The sequence below is a fragment of the Epinephelus fuscoguttatus genome, linkage group LG6 (assembly GCF_011397635.1).
Source record: "Epinephelus fuscoguttatus linkage group LG6, E.fuscoguttatus.final_Chr_v1".
NCBI lineage: Eukaryota > Metazoa > Chordata > Actinopteri > Perciformes > Serranidae > Epinephelus > Epinephelus fuscoguttatus.
Window position 1 is genome coordinate 13691164 of NC_064757.1, and position 7848 is coordinate 13699011.

Consider the following 7848-nt stretch of genomic DNA (forward strand, 5'->3'; position numbering starts at 1 on the left):
AAATGGTTGGGAAGTCCCTGATTGCTGGTCTGGTGGTCCTTCTGGTAGCTGCAGTGAGCCTGTTCCTTGGGGTGTTCATGGGCTTGGGGAAGAAAAACCCGCCTCCCCCCTCGGACTACTTCTACTCAAAGGCTGCTGTGGCTGCTGATGCTGGAAAGTGTTCAGAAGTGGGGAGGTAAGAAAGCTCTGATACTGTCAGACTTTTGTTTTCAGAATGTGACATATGGCTATGCTGTGCATAAGTGAGTGCCAGCTTCTACTAAGTGTATTCTTTGTTTTCAGGGACATTCTGAAGAAAAATGGTTCGGCTGTGGACGCCTCTATCGCTGCCTTGCTGTGTGTCGGTCTTTTGAACGCTCACAGCATGGGCATCGGAGGAGGGCTCTTCTTTGTCATCTATGACGCCTCCACAGGTGAGTCTGCATCAATAGTTACACCCTCTCAGTAAAATTTAACTGAGCAAAAACACAATCAGCAATGTGTCCTCATCTGCTCGACAGGGAAGGTGGAAACCATCGATGCGAGGGAGACGGCGCCCATGAATGCCACCGAAGACATGTTTGGCAACAACACCAAGCTCTCTCGTACAGGTACTAGCCTCGAGATGCTGGAGTATTATCCAGGCACAGGGGAGAGAAAGTGCAGTGCCGATCTCACTATTGTGCTCTGTAAAGCTGTTGCAGCTATTGTAACTTGACTCTAATGTTGTATCAGAGCTAGAGTTAGATTTAGTGAGGATAAATATTCTAGTCTCAAATCTATCCATCCAGCACCGCTTGAATGTTCCGTCATCCTTCACAACCTTGCTGTATCTTCCCTTGGTCCTGCTGCTGGTTACATAAAAATGAAATAGCCTTCTGAATCTGTATGTTGAGCACAGTGTATCTATAGATATGTTCTATCGTCTCTCAGTATGCTGTTCCTCCAGTCAGACAGTGGGCAGAAAAATTGAGCTTATGAAATTCAAAACAGTGGTACTGCTGTTTCTACAAAACAGGTGGATTGTCCATAGCCATTCCTGGGGAGATCCGCGGGTACGAGATGGCACACAAGAGGCATGGCAGGCTGCCATGGAAGGACCTGTTTGAGCCCAGCATTGCCTTGGCTCGAGACGGCTTTCCTATAGGAAAAGCTTTGGCTCATGCCATCTTCAAGAGCAAAGATTCCATTCAAGGAGACGCCAACATGTGGTGAGGATAAGGACATAAAGGCAGTAAATACCAGCTGAGCTTAACACTGGCAACAGTGGCCTCACTTACTCTGCTGCTTTTTATAATGATATGGCTTGAATATAGTACAATACTTTGTGCTGAAGACTTAATAGGAATAGTTTGATATTTTGGGAAATACACTTCTTCTCTTTCTTGCCAAGAGTTTGATGAGAAGATTGATACCACTCTCAGGTCAATATTGAGCGAAAGCCAGGAAATGTTAGCTTAGCTTAGCTTAGCATAAAGACTGAAGACAGCCAGCTCAATGGCAAAAATCCTTCTTTGGTCATCTCTTTGTCCAACATTTTTTACCTATCTATGCAAAAATACACTAAAGTTGATTGAACTTTCTATGTGCTAAAACTATTTATCAGCACTTCCAAGTCTCAATTTGACCAAATCGCATTACTTATTTTTATCCCTACCCTTCATTTTCCAGAGCTACTTTGCCCCTCAGAACAGAGTTACAAGGGGCAGTGGTTGAAATCTTACCCTGTGAAATGGGACAACCTTTCAAGACCTGATATGACAGTGTTTAAGTAATCAGCCATGACTTTGGCAATAATGGTATTAGCAGGCTAGCTCCAGAGACGTCGGCATACTACTGTACTTGCAATTTTTATGTCATGCTTGTTATAAAGAAAAGGGCCGTAATACATTCAAACAACATTAAACTAAAATAATCTGATGGTTATTTTTAAACCTTCATTAAGCAGGAAATACATTCGTAGAGTTTTTTGTTGCTTGTGCAGGCATCTTGCCGATAATAACACCTGGTTTGAAGTGTGCCCCTGAAAAACCTTCGTTTTGGAGGGCCACGTAACCCGTAAACTTCACTCCACCCCTCTGTCGCAACAACAACAACAAAAACTAGGTAACCCTCGACGTGAACGCACAAAACAGTGGTAAGGGCAAATTGGTAGAGGTAAAGGGTGTATTTGGATTGAGCCTTCTTGTGTTTTAGAAGTGCTGGTAGATGCATATTTTAATTTTACTTTAGACAGAAGCAAGCTAGCCGTTTCCCTGTTTGCAGTCTTTATGCTATGCTAGGCTAAACCTCTCCTTGCTATGGCTTCTATAGATGGAGGATGACTCTAGATTGGGATTATTTATCATTTATATACATTTATAGGTTATTTATTGGAATGACAATTAAGCCAAAAAGGTTTTATTGCTTAGCAGTTTCCTTTGCATTGTGCAAACCAACTGCACATGCAATATTGTGTTTCTCTTCCTGCTCCAACTGGTGGTTGACTGGTGATGCTGTATCCACAACCTAATACATTCATAGTAGCTTCATGTTTAATGGACAGACATGAATCAATCCTCTCATCTAAGTCTCTGCAAGAGAACTATTGAGCGTAGTTTCTAAAATGCGCAACTTTTCTTTTAAAGCCACACTATGTGTAGAATTAGTCTGTTTTCATGAGTTTCATAGGACCTAAACACTACAGTTTGAATTGTTTTTCTTCCTTCTCTTTTATCATCTTCCAGTGAGGTGTTTTGTGACTCTCAAAAAAACATACTGAAGGAAAACGATATCGTTAAATTTCCAAAGCTGGCCGACACGTACCAAAGAATAGCAGAAGAGGGGCCTGATGTGTTTTATAATGGGTCAATGGCACGGAGCATCGTCGAGGACATCCAGGCGGCAGGTCTTATGTGGTTTTCTTGTTCATTGTTGTCCTTAGAGATATAAAGGTTTATAAATAGTTTCAGTTCTGTAATGAGCAATTTTGTTCTAAGTGTATAAGGCTTGAAGGAAATACCTAAATTCTTGGCAATTTTTAAATCTGACCTTATTCCTCATCTGAAATTCACTCTGGCACTTCTGTGCTTGTTCCAGGTGGCATCATCACCCTGGATGATTTGTTGGAGTACCAGCCTGTATTGAACGAGAACCCTCTGAAGCTGAACGTGGGAGAATACACCATGCATGTCCCAGACGCACCCTCCAGTGGCCCTGTGCTGGCACTCATACTCAACATAGTGGATGGTGAGGAGCCTGGCCAAGTGCTTGTGCAGCCATGTAGAAGAAAGGATGTCAGGTTTCCCCAGGTCGTCCCTGGAATGTTTTCTCTGCCTGTTTTGGAAGCAGAAAACAGAGCTGCGACTCAGTTCTGCTTGCCAAATTTAATTCACCGTCAACACTCCATCTGTTCAGGCAGAGAATCTTTAGTCATGCTTTAAATAAAAAGTGGCATCATTAATTTCAAATGAGATAAGATTTAATGTGTTCATATATGAATCTGCAGGAACATAGTCCCAGATTCATATAGCTGAAAGGGATCTGTGTTATGATTTGAACTGAGGGTTCACAGCTTAATGACCTGCCACCGTCTGAAATGGGTTTTTAGCTCGATGATGGAGAAGACTCATTACCTGATTAGGACGAGAAAATGTGATTCTTCATGTACTGCAGACATGTTTTCCTGTGGATATTTTGCAGGCTACAACTTTTCAGACACAAGTGTCTCTACAGCAGAGAAAAAGACTCTGACATACCATCGAATCGTAGAGGCTTTTCGTTTTGCTTATGCCAAGAGGAGCAGACTCGGGGACCCACGTTATCTCAATATTACCGATGTAAGCTTTCATGTTATGAATATTACATGTCAGACCTTTATTTTGGGGCATTTCTAGCTTCGCTGTACTCAGTGCGATCACAGCCGTCTCCTGCTGGACACTGTGCAGTTCTATAGGAATAGATTGGGTGTGAAGTGTGCAGCATGTACATTTATTAAGACAGTAACTTCTGTACCAGGCCAGAGGCCAGAACAAGTGTTCTGCTATTGTTTATGAGAGGAACTTCTGCTCTGCGACTGACTTGTTTTGTTCTCCTCAGCTCATCCTAAACATGACCTCAGACTACTTTGCTGATGGCATAAGGAGTAAAATTACAGACGACACCACTCACCCGGACAGCTACTACGAGCCAGACTATTTTGTCCCAGACAACCACGGGACGGCTCACCTGTCGGTCATAGCTGAGGATGGAAGTGCTGTGGCGGCCACCAGTACCATTAATCTATAGTAAGAAGTCAAGCTTCCAGAAAATATAGACTTTTTGTCACAATAAAATGCATTTTGTGACAAACAGTTTTGATGTTTATAACTTTGTGACTTTGTATCAATCACTCATTAAAAAGCTGTTTTATTTCCCCAGCTTTGGTTCCAAAGTCATGTCTCGATCAACCGGAATCATTTTCAATGATGAAATGGACGACTTCAGCTCTCCGTACATGACCAATGGGTTTGGAATCCCTCCTTCACCAAACAATTTCATCCAACCAGGTGTGGCTGGCCTGAGTCATCACACTTGTATTACTACAACCCCTAGTTTGGGTTATGACTTTTCGACACACATCTGTGTTGATGGATAGCAGTGTATTTCTAAATTAAGTCACCTGTTTCCACTATCTCAAAGAGGATGACCCTTTCTGTAATGAGGAGGATGCAGAGGTGATGCTTTCACCAGCCTTTCACTTGTTCCTGCATTAGTCATTGTCAGGAACTCTGATAGCTTTAACTCCCCAAGCAGCATCATTCTGCTCCATTTCAAAGCAATAAGCTAATTGCAAACCTCCCACTGTGGCTCACTGCTGTTCTTTGGTTTGTTTACAGTCATTTTAAATAAGTGTCAAATTAATGTGGCAGTTTTTAGCTGTTAAAATGTGGCGTGTGGTCCATTAAACCCCAAGGTAAAAAGTAAACAGTTGTCTATTAAGCAGTCGTAGCCACATTCTGTTTATCTGTTGCAGGCAAAAGGCCGCTGTCTTCCATGTGTCCCACTATCATCTTTGACAAAGAAAACAGAGTGAAAATGGTTGTAGGAGCATCCGGGGGCACAAAAATCACCACAGCCACTGCCTTAGTGAGTCTGACTCATTCACATGCATCACCTCTGCCCTGCAGACACACACAGTCAGTTCTTTAAAACTTCAAGTCTGTCCTTTTTCTCTGGCTGAACCAGGTCATCCTGAACTCCTTGTTTTTCAACTATGACCTAAAGAAAGCTGTGACAGAGCCACGAGTTCACAATCAGCTCAACCCAAATATGACAGTAGTGGAGCAGGGCTTTGAAAAGGTGAGTCACACATGGAGACTTACGATGCTTACGATACAACATATGAGATTTATGATATGATATGATACATACTCATTAGACTACAAACATACAGTATTTTATAAAGCATACTGTGTGTTTTTTGATGGATTTTCTACCCACAGGCAATACTTCATTTATCTAAATTAGGGTCAGTGTGAAAATCAGCTTGTGAAGACTTGAAACTTGGGATTATGATAACACTTATTTATTTGCCTTTAGTCTCTGAGAATGCATTCAAGCATCTAGATGCACCAACAAAGAACTTGCATGCATTATGTTTTTAATCATCTGCGGTCCATTCCATTACTTTCACTTAAGATAGCTTACATTTTATTCACTACTCGGCTACAGTCAGGTTAGGAATGGCAACTTCTAGAAAGCTACGGTCACATGGCATGTAGTGGCTCCTCGTGAAGGTCACTGGAGTTACATTCTGTTATTGATGCTAGTGCTGTTAGCTGAGGTTAGTGATTTCAGTGGATAACTTGGCAGTATAATGTGATAGTGAGATGAAAAAGACATTTTGTTTTATGTGCGCATCCCTCAACTATATGCTGGCTCCATAAATTTGCACTCAGTAGTCAAAACTTTGAGAACTCCTGGTCCACAGCTCTGTGAGCAGCTCCATTTAGGCCTACCTGCTTAAGCTAAATGCTAAACTTAATATACTAACCTGCTTATGCTATGCTGGTATAATGTGGTTCACCTTCTAAGTTTAGTGTTAGCATGCTTATATTTGCTAAGTACAACTGAGGCTGATGGGAATAGAATTTGTTTTGCAGGTATTAAGTCATTAACCATAGTTTGAGCAGTTTGAATTAAGACCTTATGATGGCGCTAGATGAAAAGTAAAGGGATCATTTGTGTTATTGTAATTAATCCTGGGGGGGACTTGAATGTGTGTACCAAATGTCATGGCAATCCATCAAATGTTTGTTGAGATATTTCACTAAAAAACACGTTATTAGGACCCAACCTTTAGGAAATGCTGCTTATGGCTAAAAATAAACGGCAAGAATATTAAATAAAAAAGTGTTTACTTTGATAGATTACCATCTCAACCAAGTTTCAAATTCATGCAAGTTCAAGTAAGTCCACAGCCTTGTGGCATGCATTAAAAACAATGACAAATGTTAATGATACACAATGCTTAATAACTGCACTGAAGGATGCAAAACCTTTTAATCTATTCCTTTAAATGTTTAGTGTGTAGGATTTAGGGGGATATATTGGCAGAAATGAGATTCAATATTTGCAGCGGTGTTTATGGAATTGCTGTGTTTCTGTAAGTTTAGAATGAGCCATTTTTATCCAAATACAGAGTGGGTCCTCTTTCAGAGAGTTCGCTATTTGTTTCTACAGTAGCCCAGAACAGATAAACCAAACACTGGCTCTTCATAGGACCATTTGCATTTTTGTGACAGCCACCGTAGTTCTCCTACATGCTTGGCACACAGGAGGAGTTTCAGTTAGGTGCAATCTGCAACCTCACCACTAGATGCCACTAAATCCTACACACTAGACCTTTAAGAAGTCTATTACCTTTATTGCCCTTTGTCAACACCCTAACCTTCTGCACAAGACTCTATATGTTTGTGTTTGTGTAATGATGATACCATGGCAGAGTGTTCTGGAGGGTCTGGTCCAGAAGAACCATGTAACACAGCTGCTGCCGACTCCAGACTCTGTGGTCCAAGCGGTGGTGCGGCAGGGAGAGCGTCTCTGTGCGGAGTCCGACCCCAGGAAAGGAGGCTATCCAGCAGGATACTGACTGCGACTTCAGGGCCTTCCCTGCTCCTCTGAGTCTGGACAGTCTCCTCAAAGACACTTGGACAGAGCCACAATACAAAAGGTGCCTGCACTGAAGACTCGAGCAGTGTTTAAGCTATGGAGACACAGCCGCCAAATACTTTTACTCAAACATGGAAAATGACTCCAAAACCTCTTTTACTCAAACTCAATTATTCAGCATTACTTTCCTTTTTTGGCATCATTTTTGAGTTTTGAAGTAAAATAAGAGGTTGCACCTAGTTTGACTCCTGTATCTTCACTACTGGATACTGGTGATGTTTTGGGGGAAACCCATCATCATCATCTACTTTATATAGTAAATAATTCTAAGCATGACACAATGTCCAACATATTAAAAAATGACCAGGTAAGTATGAATTACTAGGCAAATAATAAGAAACAGTCTTGGCAGTGGTGCCCCAAGGGGTGGGGGCATGGTCCCTCTGGTACAATTGCTGGCCCTCTCACTGTCCCCCCCGGCAACAATAATCAGAGGCCAAAATTACTGTTTTTAAGAGGCTGTGGCGTATTGTTTTTTAAGCTAGCACAAAGGTACCTTGTGAAATAGGTGAACATAAGGCATCTATTGATACCAACCATGTCGACAAACTTGTTAGGAAAGGGGCTAATTAAGGCTTCAAAATTGGGCTACATTTTGGCGAGGGAAGAACTAGCAAGGCCATTTTGAAAGGGGTCCCTTGAACTCTCACCTCAAGATGTCTGAATGAAAATGGGTTC

At 41.8% G+C, this 7848-nt stretch overlaps 1 protein-coding gene across 1 annotated transcript; it reads left to right on the forward strand.

Annotated features, from left to right (window-relative positions):
• The first annotated feature begins 18 nt into the window (after nucleotides 1-18).
• ggt1a (gamma-glutamyltransferase 1a) lies at nucleotides 19-7503 on the forward strand. The gene is made up of 12 exons (XM_049579993.1): nucleotides 19-175; nucleotides 283-413; nucleotides 501-584; nucleotides 998-1190; nucleotides 2706-2866; nucleotides 3058-3207; nucleotides 3661-3797; nucleotides 4057-4244; nucleotides 4378-4505; nucleotides 4973-5085; nucleotides 5185-5298; nucleotides 6944-7503. Exons 1-12 carry the CDS (start codon nucleotides 78-80, stop codon nucleotides 7088-7090), a joined length of 1644 nt encoding a protein of 547 aa, XP_049435950.1. The 5' UTR covers nucleotides 19-77; the 3' UTR covers nucleotides 7091-7503.
• The last annotated feature ends 345 nt before the right edge of the window (nucleotides 7504-7848 follow it).

Bases quoted from the DNA above. Each gene is read 5' to 3' on its own strand.
- ggt1a (XM_049579993.1), top strand. From the start codon at position 78: ATGGGCTTGGGGAAGAAAAACCCGCCTCCCCCCTCGGACTACTTCTAC. The intron at 1,191-2,705 runs GTGAGGATAAGG...ATCATCTTCCAG, and splicing joins CAAGGAGACGCCAACATGTG to TGAGGTGTTTTGTGACTCTC. The intron at 4,245-4,377 runs GTAAGAAGTCAA...TTATTTCCCCAG, and splicing joins ACCAGTACCATTAATCTATA to CTTTGGTTCCAAAGTCATGT.